The sequence below is a fragment of the Gymnogyps californianus genome, chromosome 4 (genome assembly GCF_018139145.2).
Source record: "Gymnogyps californianus isolate 813 chromosome 4, ASM1813914v2, whole genome shotgun sequence".
In the NCBI taxonomy this organism is placed as follows: Eukaryota; Metazoa; Chordata; class Aves; order Accipitriformes; family Cathartidae; genus Gymnogyps; species Gymnogyps californianus.
Window position 1 is genome coordinate 6,702,792 of NC_059474.1, and position 20,035 is coordinate 6,722,826.

General features: G+C 45.9%; 2 protein-coding genes across 3 annotated transcripts in view; one reads left to right on the top strand and one right to left on the bottom strand.

The window, feature by feature from the left end:
* The window catches only part of REEP1 (receptor accessory protein 1), a 71,090-nt gene extending 53,906 nt beyond the window's left edge, over window positions 1-17,184 (top strand). The window contains exons 8-10 of the mRNA XM_050895713.1: window positions 1,936-1,971; window positions 10,623-10,762; window positions 13,243-17,184. Coding sequence (XP_050751670.1) covers window positions 1,936-1,971; window positions 10,623-10,762; window positions 13,243-13,314 — 248 coding nt within the window. The 3' untranslated portion in view covers window positions 13,315-17,184. The remainder of the gene's footprint in view (window positions 1-1,935; window positions 1,972-10,622; window positions 10,763-13,242) is intronic.
* An 863-nt stretch (window positions 17,185-18,047) lies between these two features.
* MRPL35 (mitochondrial ribosomal protein L35) lies at window positions 18,048-19,848 on the bottom strand. 2 transcript variants are annotated; one of them, XM_050896203.1, is made up of 4 exons: window positions 19,693-19,848; window positions 19,346-19,523; window positions 18,638-18,782; window positions 18,048-18,412 (listed from the first exon to the last, which is right to left on the bottom strand). In XM_050896203.1, exons 1-4 carry the CDS (start codon window positions 19,823-19,825, stop codon window positions 18,224-18,226), a joined length of 645 nt encoding a protein of 214 aa, XP_050752160.1. In that variant the 5' UTR covers window positions 19,826-19,848; the 3' UTR covers window positions 18,048-18,223. The 2 variants fall into 2 exon arrangements, with proteins under 2 accessions (XP_050752160.1, XP_050752162.1); XM_050896205.1 differs by having other exon boundaries at window positions 19,646-19,759.
* Window positions 19,849-20,035: the final 187 nt, after the last annotated feature.

The window sequence follows — 20,035 nt, forward strand, 5'->3', positions numbered from 1 at the left end:
ACAATCCACATACAGATGTGTCTTTATTAACAGTGGGGGGCTTTTGCACTTCTTAACCTTACAGTATTGCCTTAAAAGCATCCTAGACAGTGCAGATAAAACTTGTTCCCTTGCGATGGCTGGTGAGTGACACATGTGACTTGAGGAGTGGGATATTGGCCAGCGTGTCACATAGCTCAGTCCCATAGCTGATGCAAACATGTCTCACGGTTGCTGATGTCAGTGGAAACCTCCAGTGTGGGCTGGGCATTGGAGGCCAGCCTTGCTTTTGGGTGAGTCAATGGGACATACCTCAGCGGCAGGAGATTTGCATTGCGTCACGGGACGGTCAGTGTCCAGAGCTGACGCTGTCTGGGCCAGAGGATCACATATTACGCAGCCACCCTCTGTATTGCCCAGACCGAATGCCCTTTCTGCTTAAGCTTACCCCAGGCAGAGATCATTCTCAGCTGGAATGATTTCAAAGCAGAAATGTGGTGTGCTTTGTGATACTCTCCACTCCTCTGTGCAGGAGAGAGTCAAGGCTGTTTCTTGGTTTTGCACTTAAGCGCTAAAGGCTTTGCAGGACAGAACAAAGGTGGGGAAATATCAGCATTCAGGATATGTCTGGATAGTTCAGTCTCCACCAACCAGAAAAACTCCAGAAAGATGTGTGAGAAGAACCCATATGTATATGTTGTATGAGCTCTCGGAGAATAAACTGTCATAAAACTGTGATCAGCTACCTTCTGTGTAAAATCAGAGGCTAAACCCACAGTAGATCTCTTGAAGTTGGTTGAGACTCATCTCTTTTATACGAAGGCCATAGTTTCACGGCAGCATCCAGCCAATGTGAGCCAGCACTCCTGTTGAAAGGTTATGACCCAACTGCTTGCTTCTGCTCCATACCGTCCTTTTCCTTGGACATGTTTAAATCTTATTTATATATGCTGACCCCAGTCAGGGAGCTGGTTCAAGTTAAATGCTGTTCCTTGCTTCTAGGTTGCTCTTGACCTGGGTTAGATCCTCAAGCCAGTAGAGAGCAGCAGCCCAAACATCAGCAACAGGACAAGGAAGGTGGAGGCCAGAGCACAAGGGGCAATGGGACATCTGCTTTCAGCAGCAGCACTGGTTTGTGCTGATTTAAAATGACTGTGAAACTGTGGAAGAACTTTCAGTGTCTACAGTGCAGGATAATCATGACCAAACAAATCACACAGAGCTCAAACCTTTTTTTTTCTCCAAAAGCTTTTTTTATTTGGAGTCATTGATGCCACTGTGAGGATTAAATTGGAAGGCTCAAACTGGAAATTATTTCTAGGCTGTTTCCTGGAACACAAGCTATCCACAAGATGAAGCTGTAAAGGTCACGCTTTTATGAACAGCTGTGAATCACTTGCATTTGCACTGAAGGGTGCAATGCAATTCCCTTGGTTGCTTTCATTCTTACAGCAATTCCACCAAAATATAATTCCTGCAGGACTCCTCAGCATGTTCCTGATTTAGGAAGATCAGGGATCTGTGGATGGTTTTCCTTCAGAAGCTGTGTGAATGGCTGCACCAGTGCTTGTAGAAGTGTAAATCTACTGAAAAAAATCCAGGCATGTAGCAATACAAGTCCCAGTATTGCACCCTGTGCATATTATCATACAACCCTTTGCGCTGTGTTACCCATTGCTTATCCACACTCCTGGGTCCCTCTAGTCAGAAGTTATTTCTGTTTAGTGATCTGAGAACAGAGCCAGGGAGCTGTATGTAATCCCAGCCTCAACACCCATTAGGCACATAACCTGGGGTGAGGCACATTCCTGAGTCTGTGCTCCATGCTGGTGAATAGAGACGATCATCCCTCTATGCACACGGGGGCCTTGAAGTCCCCCTCAAAATGATGCCAAGTGTTTTCTGAGAGTTAGTAGCTTAGCCTGATGAGTTCCTAACGCTCAGCTCCTCTTTCAGTGTGCACGTGTTGCTCAGTATGCCGACTCCTCAGAGGTGAGTGCTGGATTTCCTGCGCCCCGATACCCACGCATCCCTTTCAGGCATGGCTGCGCTCCCCAGCCTGGCTTGCTCCTGCCGCTCTTACTCACTGGGTTTCCTAACACCAGGGGAACAAACCAGGGGAAGGCCAGGCTGCGAGTGAGTTTGTGAGCTGTGTGTGTGCTGATGGCAAGTATTGCGGTGTTTCTCACCTTACTGACCTGTGTTACCGAAGGCTGGGGAGTGTTTCTCTGGAGAAAAACTTCAGTCCTTTCTGTTCTAGAGGATGTACCGCTATTCTTGCTGCACCAGTGTATCTCCTCTGCCCCGTATCCCCCAGTGCTAGTGTAAAGCCACTGGGAATGCAGCAAGAGCAAAACTTCCTCAGTCCCAGCCCTGTTTTGCTCTGTTCCCTAAGGATTGGCACGTGTTTCTCTGTCGGTGGAGAGGACGTTTGTGTTTGGGATGAGCAGGGTATATAGCAAAGCCCAGTAGCAGACCCTGGTATGACAAAATAAGGTTGAACAGACTCTCCCTGCTTCAGTCTGCGCTAGACCCGTTTTTGAAAAATGTCCCCACTGTCCCTAGCATTTATTGTGTTTACAAACTTAGGAGTGTAGTGAATAGTTTAGCTGCCGGTGGTCTTTTCAATGCTGCGCCAGTTAGCTTAGTTGCTAAGAGCTGAGCCGTATCGCTTCTGCATTTTGTCCCAGTGGCAGATGAAAGGAGAGGGAAGCCTCTGATTTGGGCATGCCAGAGTATGGGGCTGCCAAGAGGCTTGTCTAGGGGGAAGGAAGAAATCCAGACTGGCAGCGTCTCATGTTGGTGGAAGCAAAAGACCCTTGTAACTGCTTTACTTCCCATCTCATGTGCTTTTTGTTTATTTGGCACACTGTAATCAGCCTGGGGATGGCAGCAGAGGGGCTGAAGGATCACAGTGCTGCCACCGTGCTGCAGCCATCTGTGCCTTCCCACTGCCTTGCGCCTGATGTGCCATGCAGCCCTGTGCAGCGTTAGTGACTGCTGGTGATCCCAGCCTGACACTGTCTCCTTGCACACTGCGTAGGTGGCAAGCCAACCCTCATATTTGGTTGTCACTCTCCCTGTTGTCCTTTTCTGGTTCTTTGCACTAGCACATTTGGGGTGAGCGTGCCACTGTGCAGGAGAATGAAGCCTGTTTAAGGTGGTATCTGTTTAAGCAATCATGACACACTTGCATTCACAGTGCATTTTATTAGCACCCTTCTAATTTTAGCCTAAACCAGTTTTATGGATTTGACTTAAAAGTGTTATTTATAAAAAGAATCATTGAATCCTTAAGTGCTTAATAGTCATGAGTTAATCTTAGGAAAGTCATTTAATGGTGCTAAAACAGTAATCAGTCCAATTTGTTTACAAATTGGGCCCAAAGTCATGTTGATCTGGTTTAAATGGTGTGCCCTGTCTTTCAGATTGGCTTGTCTTACTATTTTTCCCCCCGCGACATAATCCAGTCCCTCAGACCATGTCAATAAGGATATGCTGAGGCTCTGTCTCATAGACAGTTCATTCTGTCTCCACAGGCTGCCCTTTCTCTGTCTCCAAGGCAATAGATGCATTAATGCACTCTCGGACAACGGCCTGCCGTTTAAAATGCTCCTTTGTAAGTGCAGCTTTGGTATCTTAGAGAGCTGACTACGTAATGTGAACACATTTTTTCAACGCCACAAAAAGCAGAGGGAAGAAAGAAGCTAAGTTTGCTTAGCTAGGACTAAGTTGTCCTGAACTATTGGCACTCATCTTTCCTTGGTGCACACTTTTGTGTAGCCAGTTTCAGAGTACGATCGTTAACAGTACTCATTTCCAAAGAGTTTATAATCTAAATAGGCAGATGGTCAAGCCTTACCTCAAGCAAGAGTATTAAAGGCTGGTTTAGAGCCATGATGCAGCATTTTTGGCAGGAGCAGGTGCCTTAATGCTCTTGCAGGTGAAACTCAATTGTTTCTCTTGCTGGCTGACTCATAGAAACCCCCCCAGCTCTTAGGAGAGCATAGGCTGGTGGGAGCAAACGTCTGCCCATCCTGCTCCCTAGATGATATCCTGAGAGAAGGTTTCATGAGGATATGGCCTGCAGGTGCCATGGAGCGTGCGTTTATGCAGAGACTGAAGGCCAGGCTGAGTGCAGCGTGAGCTCCCCCTGTACGGGAGCAGATCTGTCACTGTCAGTGGTGGTGGGCTCCTCTGCTGCTGAAGCTGTTTGCTTCACAGAAGAGCTCTTTCGTGCTCACTTGGCTCGCTCCAGCCGGCCTCATGGTCTGCACATGACAAAGCGTTGACACAATTCAAGACATTCATCCTCCTTTGTTCTGGGCAGCATCACTAAATGCAAGCATGTTCCACTGTGCAAGACTCCAGCATGTCTTCTTGACAGCTTCTATGCCAGCTCTTCTTGCTCTTGTTCAGTGGCAGGCCTTTGCTGGCAAAACTCCTTCCAGGTCTTTGCACAAGTTTCCGATTTATCTATTCTATGTTCACGGCCTGTGGAAAGTCAGGCTGCAGCATTAAGGAACAACGGTACAATTACATAACAGCTCTTTTTCCCCTTCAGGAAGGACGGAGTGAAAATCTCCAGGGATATCTGTGTGTCTTTTGGCAGCGCCTGATAAATGCTTAAACGCTGGTCAATATTAAACAATCTTGCTTGGAACTGGCATTTAAGAAGTAACAAATATTACGTTCGGTGGTATTCTCTCAACTAACGTCTCTTAGGTGCTGTTGCAAAGATCTGTGGCATGGTTGAGAGGGAGGGACAATTGTAATCCTTGGAGAGAATAAATGTATCTAGCATATAGTGAAGAATCAGCTGTATATCAGGAGAACTGTTGTGGCTGCATGTATTTGAGGAGGCATTTAATACTAAAATGCTGATCAGGACCCTTAGGCAACCTAAGAAATGTGCAAGGACATTAGTGATGAATGGGACTGGTTTTTGAGTGTGCACCACAGGGTTGTGCTCCATAGCGGCGACTGATACAGTAATGTACACCTTAAAAACTACAGCTCAGCAGTGACTGACAGTCAGCCTGGCCAACACCTTCAGTCAGCCATGCAGAAGGTGTTGCAGCATAAAGCCAGCCCCTGGAGTTTTTCCAACAAAATAATGTTGGATCTCTTCCTACATGTGATTGTCACCCTGAAGACAAGGTAACAGATCACACAGAATCAGCAGTACAGCTCAGCGAGGAGCTTAATGGGACATTCATTTAATTGTGTTTTAAACAAATCACCTTATTGGTATATTAGATGTTTCCAACTCCGTCTTTGTGGCATGCTACAAATTGCACATGAGGTTATTACAGTGGAAAGTACTCTTAAAAAACTAATTGACTTTGCATCAAGGGGGCTGTTCATATCTCTCTGAACTAATTCAATTAAATGGTGTAGATGGTTTCATTTTCGTTCTTAGCCAGTTTTGCTTCCAGCTCTTGTGCTGGAGGGTTTTTTCAACCTTTCTCTCGTTGAGCTTAAAGAACAAATGACAGCATTCTGTTGCTCTAGGCATTTTGTTCCTTAAAACTTCCCTTTACTAAATGCTGAATCAAATTTTTACAGGAATGATTTGCATCACTTTGCAACAGGACCTCTGAATGGCAATTTGGGAGTTCCTCTGGGGATATAAAAATACTTTCATACTTATTTTGGTTATTTCAGGGAAGGAAAAATTTTCACGGAAAATCACTAGGTTCTTTAAGTATATTTGCATTTTACCAACAGAGAGTTAAAACATTAATTGTTGTTTAATAAACTCCAGTTGAACCACAGATATTATGAAAGAAAAGATGAAGATTTCTGTGCTCTGAAACAATGTTCCTTCCCCCTCTACACCCAAATGTTTTCCCCTAACAGTTTATTCTTTCCTTTTCTCTATGTAAATATTATGGGACTCTGATGTAAGTGTTACAGATTGCATGAGTTTTCTTCTGAGGTGTTTGGAATAGACTAGCACTTAACAACTTAATAATTTGTGGGATGTGTTTTCATTAACGGATGACTTTGTTGATGTGATTAGACTTGTTTGCTTTGGTTGCACTTGACTTCAGCTTTGGAAAGGATGTCTGCCTCTGTTTTGTGGCTCCTGGGCAGTGTGTGCTGGTGGAGTTGGCTGCTCCTAACTTCTTGGTTTGGCAATGAAAACTGTTGGGGAAGTACATGACTTGGGTCAATGTCTTTTGGAAATGATGGCAAATTTATCTTTGTTGCAGGGAAAAGAAGCTGATGGCCATCGTATAATAAATATCTGTTCTTCTTGCTCTTACTAAGTGGTGTGCAAACCTCTTTATATGAATTGTCCCCTGGAAAAGCTTAGCTTTGGAGTGACTTTATCTTCCATTACAATTATACAATACCTTGCTCCTGGCTTGTGTAGTCTGTGACTGTGGTTTTCCCCATTGCTCCCGAGGAATTACAGTGATGGGAGGAAGAAGCATTGTGCCCAGCAAAATAAGGGGGGGCTTCCAGCTTCTCTCAAAGGTATTGGGGTGCCTGATTCCCACTGTAACTGTATTTAAGTGTCCAAATTTTTCAGAGGATCTAGATCAAAGTCATTTGCTCATCTGTAGTTAGAGTGGGCCAGGTCCTGAACTCTGTTGTACTCATGAAAATCCATAGGAGTTACTCCAGATTTACATAGCAGCATAGACCACAGCCTGAATCAAAGCAATTGCTGAAAAAACAGCCTGCTACTGAATCCCATTTGTTGCTGTAGAAAGAGTTTTGCAAGTGAGATTTTTTTAGCCTATGGAGAATCACAGAGATTAAAGATGACGACGATCCGACCCTGCATTCCCTTGTCCATGCTGGGTTGTTCCCTGTGGTGCATTTAATAGCTTAGATCGCAACCCTGTCTACTTTAACTTGGAATATGCCCAGCTTCAGGGCTTCCCACACAATGTGTTGGTTGTATCGGTTCCCTTTGAAGGAATTAGGACAGGATGATAGGAACTGGAATTAAGGGGTCCCTTTCCTTAGACTGTTTAGTCAGATTCTGTCTTGCCTTAGTGAAGAGAAGGGTGTAATCTGGTCTGGATACTGAAAAGACATTTGCAAGAGGCAGCAGCAGCTTTAGCCCTGGCACACCAGCCAATTTCCCGTTTCTGCAGCAGTTCTGCCCCTCCATGCAAAGAAGTGGAGCCATAAATGTAAGAGGTGGAGACACCCAAAACACAGCCCACTCTGAGATGGGGACTGAAAGTCTCCCAAAGACCAGAGAGCCGGGGGAGAGGTCTGGCGTATGGTCCATGCTTTTACACAGCTACCTCCTGGTTGTGACACGGTCCCTGGGGCTGTCAGCTGCTTCCCTGGAGTAGCACACACTGCTGGCTCTGCCACTTTGGGGACATCTGATAGTGGCCTGAGACCCCACAGCCTCAGATCCTAAAGACGGCTCTTAGGTCACAGGAGGTCACCTGAGGCCAAGTGCTGTCCTCAAGAAGCCTGTGCCAGCCCTGACAGTGTGTTTTGCTTCTCGGTCTGTCCCTTCTCCAGAAACAAACCTTAGTGTTCCAGAACCCATCCATTCACTTTAAGCCTCCATCTCCTTTCTCACCAATTCCTCACATGTGTGCTTATTATTCTGGTTAATCCCCTGCTTTACATTTTCTCCTGCAGAGGACTCACTCTCTTGGTGTAGGAAAATTAGTTTTTTATCCTGTCATCACCCTATTCACAAAAAAACCCCAACTTCAGAGTTGGCGCTCACGCAGCAGCCCTTTGGAGATGAGTTGCCTCCAGTCCCACAACAGTGTAATGCTTCCACAAATGTGGGACAAAGTCTGGCGCTCCAGATCAGTACGAGGTTGGGATTGCCCACAATACAGATGTCCTCCCTGAAGCAGGATGGGCAGGGAATCCTCCCTTCTTACTCCGGGTCTTAAAGAAATGGCCCTGTGTATTCGAGATCTGCTCTCGTCAATGGTCAGAAATGTCGTGGAAGGGCCTGGGACAGACCCGCTTCTTCCCTTTTCCAGTTCAGTGAGGCTGAAGCAAAACTGGTTTCCATTTGGCTAGTTTTCAGTGCCTCATTCACAATGAGATGGAGCAGGGGAGAAGAGGACCTCAGCCTGACTTCCAGTGGACTTTACAGACCTCTCTGCTGCGGGGGTCAAAGCAGTATGTGCCAGCTTGGAGGCTGAGCTCTCCTCTTGATCTTCACGGAAGCAGCTCCAGGACGTGGATGTGATGCTTAGGCTGATGGGGAGAGCAGAGGAGCCTGCAGGAGGCTGTGCCTCCGCTGTGCCTGCCGTGGAGACGGACGACGCAGGTGGCAGAGCTGCCTGGATATCTTTTTTCGCCCAGCACCCAATTCAAGAGAGAGAATAACAATGGAGAAAGCAATGTACGCTGGAAAAACGTAGGATTCATGGGAGCATTATCAGGGCTGACAGTTCCTTCTGTCTCCTTTCCAGCAGAGTGGCTGGCTGTAGGAGAAAGGGAGCAGGGCCCATTTGCCTGATCCTGTATGCTCTCAGCTTCAGCAGCCAGTGTCTCTGCACTCTGGTCACTGAATTCTCTAATTCTGATTCTCCAACACCCTTCTGTCCTGTCCCATTCGAAGTCCTCTTTTCCCTGGGGAAAGCCCTTGTCTCCTTGCAGCGGCACATGGCTGGAGGTGTGTTGTTGGGCCACTGTGCAAACCTCAGTGAGGCAGCTGAAAGAAGTCCTGACCCACTTTTACTCTCTGGAAACAAACTGTCTAAAGTCCAGCCTGCAGTCCACATCTGGGGGACCTCTGGGGAAGAGGGCAGCTGGGAGCAGTCATATAAATTGGTGTTGGGGGCAGTACTTGGCCTCCAGGCTGCAGATTTGGGCATGCTTGGTTCAGGCTTTGCTGAACAAACAGCATTTAAAACAAACTTGACTCCATTTTTTGTTGGCTTAGAGAGGTGCCAAGGACCAGCTTCCACATCCAAGATGGCCTGAGCTAGGGTCCTCCTGGGTAGCTCACTTCCCAAGTGGAAGGATAAAATAGTAATTAAAATAAAATGTTCCTGTACTGTTTTGCCATGTGGTCTAGAGAACATTTAATTCTCCCCACAGTGTAGTCTTAGCACTACAGTCATATATACAAGAAAAACAATTCAGCATTATCCTGGGCCTCTCTGCAACGTGACTATCAGCATTTTCAGTACAGCTGGGAAAAAAGTCAACTTCCAGCTCTTCCTGGAAACCTGCGATGGTGTCTTCCAGCCTGCCCATGCAAGTGGTGATAAGGGGGTAGAAACACAGGGTCAGTGGCCAGAGGATGGTGTGCACCCCTCTCGCGAGCAGCAGCCGCATCCTGTGGGCTGAACGCAGGGGCTGAGAGCGTTTAGCTGCTGACTTGAATTTGGCACTGGAGAGAGCCCCAGTGACCTGCTCGTGACTCGTGGTGTTGCTGTAGCCAAATCGCTTCCCCTTTGTCTCTCTGTTACCCAACTGAAAGAGCTGTTGGAGAATTCAGTTCTTTTGTGCTTTCAGAATCTAAATGGATTAATAAGTATTAGATGTTTAAGAATCCTTTTTGGTTTTAGTCTTTGGTCCAGCAGAGTCTTACAGTCAGGCTGAGACAAGAAGCACAGAGCATTATTTATATGTATGTTCATACAACAGTCTAAGTATAGAGCCAATAATTGTGATTAATGCCATCTAAACAGCAAACACTTCCATTCCTGACACGTTTCAGAATGAAAAAAGCCTAACTGTCAGTTAAACAGAGAAAGCTCCAGCCCTGCTGATAAGAAACTGTCTGTGGAGATGCAGGAAGCTTGGTCACGCTGGGTGTCCTCTTTTGTACCTCTTGCTTCGGACTGTCCATTAAAAATACTGTCTTGCTTCACTGTCTGAATTTAAGGCAGCAAATGGATTGTGTTGTGCAACATGACCAGTCCCACAAAGATCGTGCCATAAGTTACAAGGTTAAGAACCACCAAGCAGACGTTTGTGGTCTGTAGTCCTGGGGCCATAATCTGCCTCCAGATCCGTCAGTGGAGTTAATGTTCCATAAGATTTATTTACTCCAGAGTAACAGAAGAGAGACTTTTCCCCGCTCTGGTCTTGCAGCAACACACCCACTTGCTGAGGGTCTATTCAATGCCTGGTGAAGCTTTTGGTTAACTTCAGTGGATCTCAGACTGGGTGCTTGGCCTCAGCTCTCTCAGCTTCAAGTCTATTAGTGCTGCTGTGCTTCATATTTCTACATCCCAGGCAGCTCCCTCTATACTGACCAGAGGGCTTCAACACTCATTTGGTGGCTTCTAGAGGACACTCCTTCTGGAAGCAGTAGATGCAGGAACTATGGATGGAATCAGCGATTCAAGAAATCAGCTATTTTATTTATCCCTGAGCCAAACAAACAAAAAAATCTCTTTCTAGAGTCAACCTCCAGAACATTAGAGGCTGTGAATTTAGTCTCAGTTCTATGTAAAATAATCCAAATAGAGCTTATAATGGCTTCATAAACAAGAGCCTTTTGATTTCTAACCCCACAGCTGCTATTACTAGCGTGTGATGTGTGAACCTTCTGTCTATTAATCCCTGGAAAATGCATGGCTTTGCAGTAAGGTGGCATTTGGCAGAGTGTGAATCAAACCATCACTGATTTCCTCATCCTTTGTCTTCACGTTTAGACTGTAAATGGCCGTGTTAAATAGGTGTGGACAATAAATATGAAAAGCCACCTGAGGCAAACTGGGAAACAAAAGGCTCTGTGTTCTCAGATGATGAAGAGAACGATTCATTGGATTGTGCATCCATGAACAAAAGGCCCAAAAAGAAGGATCAACCCCTTGAGGTACTTCCATATTGTCAAGGCTCCTCCTTCTGTGACATTCCTTGAATCTTCAAGTGAATGAACATCTGTCTTTGGTCTAAAAACACTGAGTTCAAACAATATATTTCTGGTCTTTCACGGGCGGGTCTTGCTATGGGTTCGCTCACTTTTCTGCATGTGTGAATTTCCTGAAAGAAGTCTGAATTCGTGCCTGTGGAGATAATAGTTATACAGGGCTTCAGAGTTGGATCTGAACTGCAAAATGTGGACTAGCTGTAAACCATGTGCTAATGTGGAGGTATTTGGGTGAGAGGATTTGGATATCAACTGCTAGTTGACTTTTCTTGTCTGTAGAGGAAAATATATTCTCACCCCCAAGGCAGGATAGTTACGGTGAGAACAGCCAGCACCCATGGCCAGAGCGCTCACAGTTCAGAGCCCAGTCCCTCTCGCTTGAGTTCACACCTAGCCAAACCCCACCGAAACCAGCAGCAGTTCTTCCTTCATGACTTTGATAGGTTTTTGAATCAGGCAATGTATTAACAAGTATGCTTTAAGTTGCTTCATGGAAACAAAAGAACTAAAGGAGACGCAGATCTCACGCTGTGGTTTGCCAAAAACAATTCTAGCAACATTTTGTTGTGGAGGAAATACAACCTCCATGGGAGATGCTGTAGGGAAAGACTCCTTCCAGATCTGGGCAGGGGGGATGGAGCCACAGCCAGCAGCTCTCAGATCCGAGCTGGGAGATCTCCACCGCGGGGGAGCTGGGTTTGTTCCACCCTCCCCTTGGCTCAGTGTGAGGGAGTGGTTTGGTTAGCAGTTGTATGTCCTTCTGGTGGCTTGTCCTACCTCTGGGGGCTCTCGCCAAAAGCTGGGCTGCTCTGTTCTTACTGTGTAAAGATGTAGCCTCTCTAGCTACTCTCAGAGCCGTCTAGTGGCCTCCCAAAGGAGGCAGAGCTATTCATTCCCAATTTAAGAGTCTTTACTGTGCAGTTAATGGCTGCTTTGCTTTAAGAGCCATCTGACTTCCCAAGCGGCAGGAGGTACTGCTCTAGTTGTCCGGCTGTGTCCCAGGGCTCCTGGTTTACAGATAGTGACTCTGAGCCAGCAGCTATGGAGTCTGGTGTGGTGCAGGATCTCTGACCGCCATGCATAGCAGCTTTCTTCCTCAGCTTTTCTCCTCCAGCTGTGCCTTTCTGGGTGCAGCCTTCCCATCCAGGTCTGTTGCGCTTTTGGGGATTCACAGTGGGGACTTGGGGTAAGATTTCAGGCTTGGAAGATGGGGTGAGGTGTTGGATTAATCCCATCTCTGCAAGAAACTACTTTGGTTTATGGGCAAGCTAGAACAGATGGAGATTTAGATGGAGTCTAAACAAAACCTCACCATGCTGCAGTTCCTTATCTATATGAATATTTATACCTTGCTGTATCATGGGAATGTGGAAACACAGCATGATCTTGGGTTTGAAAGTCCTATAAAATAGAAATGACAAAGTCCTCACTTATGAATGGTAAGATCCTGTCAGAGTCTTACAGGTAAATAGGTTCATGCTGTTAAAGAAAACAAGGCTTTGGATATTTATATAAATGGAGTAGAAGAGCTTACCAGGCCTTGCAGGGTTAGATGATGCTACGACAGGCCTCCACACCGTGAATTTGTGCTCCTCCGCAACATCTGGTAACCATTTCTTTCTGTGAAGCTCGCAAGACACAATGCCATGCCAAAGCTCTTCTGAGAGAAGTACGCACTGCAGATTAGGGTTTGTTTTTTTCATTTTTGTTTGCTAGTCTAACTAATTTCTGTCTCAGTCTGGAGAACAAGGTTAATCACAGTAAATCAATTTCATGGCGTTGATCTGGCTCCTCGTGGGTGTTCAGGGCCCCTTTTTAAAGCTCTCTGCATCAGCTGACTGCAAGGCAGAATTGCAGTAGTTGGCTTCTAAAATAATTTCAACGGATTGTGTCTGGCCTGTCTCCAAAGCAAGAGGCTGATCTTTTAAAAGAGTTCTGCCTTGTGAGAATTACAGGCCCAGCGTGTTTCGCCTTGGGGACCCCTTCAGCTTTGTAATGCCCCAATGAGATGTACCCTCAGAGGGGCTGCGGCTGGGTTGGACAGAGCAGGGTGGGCTGGGAGACACCAGAGCTGGCTTTCTGCCATCAGTTTGCTCTCTTTATCCACGAGCTGCTGCAAATGGCACCAATTTGTCCTGGCTCCTTTGACCATTATGTTATTAGCGATCTTCAGCCACACGTCTAGCCAAGCGCCAGAGGGGAAGGTGTTGGTGTAACCCGGGTAAAGGACTACAACAGGTTTCTTAAAGGGGTTAGTCCTCAGCTGGTCATTCATTAATGATTTTCAGGGCCAAGATCTGCTTCTCCATTACTTCATGCCTGGAATGGGATCATTGCCACAGAGGTGCCACAAAGATGGGTGAGTTTTAAGGAAAGAAAAAATGTTTCCTATTATGCCGCTGAATTTTTCTCTTGCTTTTCTGCAGGCACCGCCTAGGACCCTTAGACCTCGCTTCAGGAAGAAAAGTACCTCGTCCTCTGCCACTGAAACAATGTGAGTGCAATGAGCCAATAGCACCAAGATCCACAGAATGTCTCTCTTCTGCCTTAAAGAGCTACTTGTTAATAATGTAGGAAACAGCAGTGGGATGGATGTGCTTTGATGTACAGCATTGTAGACATGGCCTTTCTCTCTCCCCTCTCTGTGTCCTTCTGTTACATGCTTCTCGCGTTTGTCCGTGACGTGGGTAGGACAGCCTGGCAGACACCTGCAGGTTAAGAGTCCTTGTTTCGTTTGCAGAGTGTACGCCCACTCACGCTAATCCTGTAAGGCTGTACATTTACAATTCTCATTTGTGTCTGCATAGCTCTAGCTCTGTGAATGCACAGCGGAAACAAAAATAATCAGTTACTCATGATGATACATTGACCGTGTATTTATTTATGGCTTTGTCATTAATGAAGTGGATTTGCAGAAGCCGTGGATTTCTCTTTCCTCCCTTCCTCCTCAAGACTGTGAATGATGTAACAAATGTCAGAGTACTTTGACTGTACAAAATGTCCAAGATTCATTAGTGAAAGCTGCGCTGCAACTCCGTTTCTCTTTCTGCAAGTAAATCACGTGTTCTGAGAAAATGATTGTGCTAAAAACCATAGAGACAGAATCATTTACAGAGGAAGAGACGTGCAAGAGAAAATAAATGGTTTCAACGATGTAATGAAGGGGGAGTCTTAATTTTGATCAGCCTGAGCCAGGAGAGTATTGTGTGGAAAACGATGGCGGCTAGAAGAACTAGATCGTATCGCTTGTGGCAAATGTTCTACTGCCAGTTTTAAAGTGTGAGCAAGCCAGGCTTGTACTAGCTGCAGCGACAGAAGTTAGAATTGCTTTAGTGATGCACTTCAGGGGAACGCGCACCTTTCTCCCCTGCCTGCAACAGTGTCAGTCCCAGCGCTCTGCTCTCCTGGTGAGGTGCTGGTGTTTTACTTGCAGGAGCAGAGCAGGGCGCTGGGTCTGAGCTGCTTCTTGAAGCCTGGAGTTTCGCCTGTAGCATGGAGTTTGGTTAGAACCACAAGAACCAGATGGAGTGGTGTATTTGTATCCATATATAAATGAGAAATATAAAAGAAGAGGAAGACGTGGTAGGGTTTGTGTATTTGTGCTTCAAGTTGGTGTCTCTTGTAAGTGTTGAGCATGTGAGATTCACACATAAGTTAATTACGTGGCCCTTTGTGTTTGCTCTTGGACCTGTCACATAGACTAGAAAAACATTTAGCATTACGTAGAACGTGCCATCACTAATGGATCAGTACCCGGGCTTGACGATGAACAGTACTGTTAATCTAGTTCAGGTGCAGCAGTGCAGGATGCCAACAGCCGGCTGGAGTGTATCATCAGGCTCAGAGATAAATCTGAAGTGGCCTTTGAAATCTTTTCTCTGCCGGGTATGCATCGATATCCCAGCTGTCCCTGTCTGATGGATCCCTGAGGTTTCCCCCAGAGCTTCCTACATAGCGGGGAAGAGAGAAATAAATTATGCGCACGCACAGATGTTTATCTGTCTGACCTGGCTAGGAAGTGGAAAAAGCAAGCAGGTATTATTTCCTGTGTCTGCCACAGTATTTGGCCTCATTACCTAAGAATTTTATTTCCTTTACATGTGCTAATTCAGTCATATTTTGCAATGGGTAAGAAGGTAAAAGTCTTCAGAAAGTAAATTGAAAAAACCAACAAACCTGTCTAAATAGCAGTTACAGAAGAGTCAGTCCTTGGAAGATGCTCAGCAAAAGCTTGGAGGAGCTAAGCTTGTGTGTTTTATTTTTAAGCAGCTTTAGAGTTTATTTGATTTCTTTTTGCAAACATTAAAAACAAATAGAAAAACTGCCTGCAGTGTTAGCAGAAAATAAAATCCTGTTGCAAGCAAGCTATGTTTCCCTGCTATGCAATGGGCTGCCATAAGACGAAAAAGAAGCTGACAAGTTTGCACTCAATTATGCCAAAAAACCCAACAACATAGAGCTACATAACATCTGACAAATTCTATTCTCAGACACGCTGTATTAACATTGATTCTCACTAAAATTATTAAATGTGCGTCTAATCTGCTGTTTTACTATAAACTTGACTGTTTAGCATTTCTTAAGTGCTGAGGTGAAATTGTCGACAAGGGAGTTGCCTTATATCTCTCAAAACATTCACTGTATAAATGAGAAAAATAAACCTTTTCATATCTCTGGCAAAAATGTATGAATTTATCAACTGAGCTGTATATTTGTGTATAGATAGACAAGAAATGTGAATGCCTAACCACGTACCCTTAGTGCTGTAGTGTTCTGTATACAGAAGAGAACGGTCATTTGCTTTTGATTCCTCATCTTCCACACACAGGTTGTTTACAGGTGTTGCCCCAAGTCTGGCATTTCACTCTTTGGCTACTTGCGTTCATTCAGAATAAACACCGGACGTGAAGTCTTTTGTTCCAGTTTTTCTCTTGAGCCTCTGCCAAGGAACAAGCCCGATTCAGCCGGTCGTCCTTCCTGCGCTGATGCCGACCCCTCCTGGCAAACGCGAGTTTGCAGGACCTGAGCAAAGAGGGGACGCGTGGATGGCGGCTTCTTAGGCGTGTGTTGATGGGGAGCAACTCTCAGCTTCCTCCCAGCTCAGGCTCTGAGGGTGCGAGCAGGCTAACCACTTGCAGATTACTCCTCCTAAAAGCAAGCAATCTTTCAGCTGATTGATAGTTTGAAATAGCAACAGATCTGGCTTAAGCAAGAAAAGCCTGGGTTTGGGGCCTTTCAGGCAGCTGGCCTCTACGATCAGTCCTGTAGGGCGGGCAGGCACCTCCTGCCTTCTCAGAGATGGCCTGCAGAGCGTAACCCTGAAAGCAACAGGCCAGCCCTAGAAAATACAGCCTTTAACCAGCACAAGGCTCTAGTGAAACTTGCATTATTTTCATCAAGGAAAATTGAGGCTGAGGGAAACTGCAGCTGAAGACGGTCCATGGAAAATGGGCCTGTGAATTACCTCACCCATTTACCATAAATTCCCCTCAATTATGAGGAGAATACGCTTAGAGCAGCTCAGCGCAGTCCTCCATGCCTTCTTTCTTGTCGCAGGGGCCAGTGTCAGCGCAGTTACAGCCATTGCCAATTGCTGAATCAGGATCACATCAAATATAGACAAGACAGACTTCACATGTATCACTGTCGCCTTGGAATTAATCCCACGCTAATCTAAATTGTGTAAGTGCAAACCCAGCACAGAAGGAAAGGAGAATGGCGTTATTGATTCCTGTTGAGAGGGAGAAAGCTGCTTGGAGAGATACGATGCTCCCTAGCCTCATGTAAACAACCTGCTGCCTCTGACTGCTCTCTGAAGTGTTCTCATGTAGTGACGAAACCCTTGTGCTTGTGACCGAATGCTCGTTAATCACAGTCTCCTTTTTGCTGTTTTTCGGGTACCCGTTTTGCATCTAGCACCGTATTTGAAATAGCAGAGAACACTACGTTGGGATTCGCGTCTAGACAAACTATTTAAGGATCATAACTGTGCACTTCATGTGATTTCTTTCCTGTGATCAGTAGAAAAGATCTGTGATGAAATGGTACACTTGACGCCTCACAAGGATGGCCATTACAACAGTATTCCAAAGGTTGATGTTTTGCTGGTTTTGTTATACTGCTTGATATACATCTTGAATAAAGTCTTAATCTTTTCTTTAAAAAAAAAAAAAGAAAAAGAAAAAAAAAGAAGAAAACATCTTTAGTCTGTTCAATGTATCTGGCAGGCCAGAATAATTACTTTGATCGCTGTATTATTTTTATCTCAATTCTGGCTGACTGTATATAGATGTATTCACTAAGTGCTGCATGTCCTTCAGAACTTCTTTCTGTATTACGAACTGGAAAAAAAATACAGCTACTGAACACTCTGAGTAACTAGTGAATTCATTGAAACGCTACAGACTTGCACAGCAAACCATCTCTCGCTATACAGGTGGCTCTGGAACTGATAACCAGGGACTATCTGCTTAATAATGGGTTAATTACCAGTGAACATTCTGGAAGTACTGTTAGAAGCAACTGCTTTTCATACACTTGCTGGAGTATCAGCTTTGTGGCGAGAACCTCCGACCTAGCCCTTAGTGAAACCAGAGACTAGTTGCATTGTACACTCCAAAAGGACCCTGTAATAAACGCTTGGTTTTGTTCCATATATACATGTGATCAGAGATATACAGTGTGAGGTATAATTAGGCTTAAAGAAAGAATAAAAACAAGAAAATACTCAGAACTGACTGCTTGAGGATGTAGTGTAGGACCCAAAGAATATATTCTACTACTCAAAAACCAACACAGGATACAAAATGTGAGTCCTGTAATGAAATTTGGTGGCTAATATATTTTTAAATAAGTTATAAAAACTGAATGTAGCCATGAAACACTAGGTTTTTTCTACGCTCTCCAGCACAGAGACATGGCAACAGTTTATCTGGTACCGTGACAGGCAACAATACTGAAATGGACCCTGCTCTCCTTTCTCCCCTTCCCCAATGAGACTCCATGCAGTGAGCCACCAATAAGTATGGACACAGCAAAATACATCCTGGGGTTATTTAAATATGTTTCTTTTAAAAATTTTAAGATTAAATACGTTGAATTATTCACTTCTAGTAATGTTTAGACTGTATTCATCCATGTTACACACAATCACGGGAAACCAACAGACATCAGAACATGTAGGTGACCAGCTTCACCTCTGCTAAGTAAAAATACAAATTGCAGCTCAAGATAATCTTCAATATTCCTTTATTTTGGGCATTGATACTCATAATTCTGATCGGATGATATGCATATGTTCATTTAGAAAAAGTAACAGGTATTACAGATTTATGTTCTAAAATTAAGACCATACCACATGTACCACCACCTCTTTCCTAGAGAGATGCAAAAATGAAACCAAGATCTCTACACACGAAGATTCGTGCGATCATGATACTTCTGGTAGGGATCATCAACATACCAATTTCTTCTTTTCCAGAAAGAAGTGGTCATTTTATCAAGGAGTTTACATTGCGTTCTAGTGCACAACACCAGCTCTCTCAAACGCTTCTTCTGGGCCGCTGACTTCTTCCACAGTTTCTTCTTATAACCAGCCTGTCAGAAGAAAATACAGAAAAGACTTTTAAGTGGGTCGCTGCAAATACAGATATACAGCAATACTGATAAGCAAACCAGGACGAATTCCCCACTTTCAGGAAGATGGGAGTCTCTCTACAGAGCTTTTTTTAACTTCCATACTAGCTACTGCCCTCTAACGGAAGGAAAACAATTAGCCCACTGACTGTAAAGAACACGCTTATATTACCAAAAAAGTCTTACCTTTCTCCTAACCCAAAGGCCATTGTGCAGCCGGAGAAACCTATGGACGACAGCTTTCACAGTTTTCCTCTTTCCATTCCGTAAGCTACAGTAAGTGAGAGTCCTCACTGGCTGTTGAAGTATACTTGGAAGTAGAGATGTGACACTAAAAAACACCCCCAAAACAGGGAAAAAATAAAACAGGAATGAAACACCTTTTCCTAAAAGTAGCCACTGGCTTTTTCACATAAAGAGAGATCAGAAGTGGCTGTGACTTGTTTGAAGGTTAACAAGAACCCATCTAACATTACAGCACACCAATTAGCGAGTGTGTATGCATGAACGCTAACTGTAGTGCTGAACTCCAGACAAAATTCATCTCAAAGTTATTACTCCACACAGAACAGCTTTTTTCATCTACTAAATGTGGTTAAACACTCAAGAGCAAACATTCAGCTCTTACTATCATTCAGAAATTCCTTTTACAATACATGAGCAAGAGAAACAGTGCCGATTATAACAAGGCTATTTGTAAGGCCTATGTCTGCAAAGTATATTCCATTTTACATCCTTGTTCAAGCATTACGCTTAACAGAAGCGGGAGACTTAGGGCTAAAATAGAGACCCGTTTGCTAGAGTAAAAAGCAGTCCAAGAAGTTTCTCAGAGGAAGAGGTTTATATAAACCTCCTTTTAAGCTTTCTTTCCGGGAAGAACCGCGCAGACTATACCTGCTGAGGACCGAGGCGGTGCCTCCCCCGGGCAGGTTCCCCCAGGGCAACCGCGGTTTCCACAGCGGGGCCGCCGCCGGTGCCCGCACCTCCACGACGCACCGGGCGGAGAGACCGGAGAGAGCGCGCCCCGCGCCGGGGCAGCGGGCGGCCCACGGGGCCCAGCGCCTCAGGATCCCTGCGGAGAGCCAGACCCTGAGGAGGCGCCCCGCAGTACCGCCCCGCGCCGCCATTTCACAGGCAGCCCCCCCCGACCCGACATGGCCGCCCGCCTCCCCTCAGCCGCCGCGCGCCACCGACCCGCCGCAGCCCCGCGCGCCGCCGCCATGTTCCAGCGCCCCGCCTACGGCAGCCGGCGAAGGTCACGCTGCGCCGGGGGCGGGACGACGCGGTGCTCCGCCTAGCGGGGCGCTGCCTGGGGCAGCTTCTGACCGCCCTGTCCTCGCCACAGGGGGGCCCCGCGGTCCGGGCCCGCCTCATCCCCCACCGCGGGACCGGTGATAACCGCTTCCCGCCCCGGAGGGTCCCGCACAGCCCCACCGGGGCCGCCCCGGGATCCCTCTGCCGCGCATGCGCTTTCCGGGGTCTCCTCGCGTCAGCGACACACCTCCGGCGGCGGGATGTGATATTTGCATACGGCCTACTCCTTCCCCTCTGATTGGACGCGCTGCCCGTCACTCTCCGCTAGGA